At 48.3% G+C, this 236-nt stretch overlaps 1 pseudogene across 1 annotated transcript in view; it reads left to right on the top strand.

Moving 5' to 3' along the window:
- The window catches only part of TEOVI_000429900:pseudogene, a 1,717-nt pseudogene that overhangs the window by 1,028 nt on the left and 453 nt on the right, over positions 1–236 (top strand). The window contains 2 exon segments of the mRNA in view: positions 1–232; positions 234–236. The exon segment at positions 1–232 is cut by the window's left edge and continues 1,028 nt beyond it; the exon segment at positions 234–236 is cut by the window's right edge and continues 453 nt beyond it. Of these exon segments, the coding sequence occupies positions 1–232; positions 234–236 (235 nt within the window).

Genomic DNA, 236 nt, shown 5'->3' with positions numbered 1-236 from the left:
AGAAACTGACGCAGCCACCATAGCAAGGAGCAGCGACATACACGAAGCGATCGCTAGAGCCGTTGACGGAGACTCGGCGACATATGCCAACCCAGCTACAAAACCCAAAGTTGACGCCTTAATTAAGGCAATGTTTGGAGACAAAGCAGAAAATGTGAAATCGACAATAGAAAAAGACATCAAGGACCTAAAACCCCCAAAGGCTGCAGTAGGTGGAACTGGGGACAGGAAACTTG

This window comes from Trypanosoma equiperdum, assembly GCF_001457755.1.
Source record: "Trypanosoma equiperdum strain OVI genome assembly, contig: ctg_892, whole genome shotgun sequence".
NCBI classification, from domain to species: domain Eukaryota; phylum Euglenozoa; class Kinetoplastea; order Trypanosomatida; family Trypanosomatidae; genus Trypanosoma; species Trypanosoma equiperdum.
This window is presented reverse-complemented; position numbering and strand designations above follow the sequence as displayed.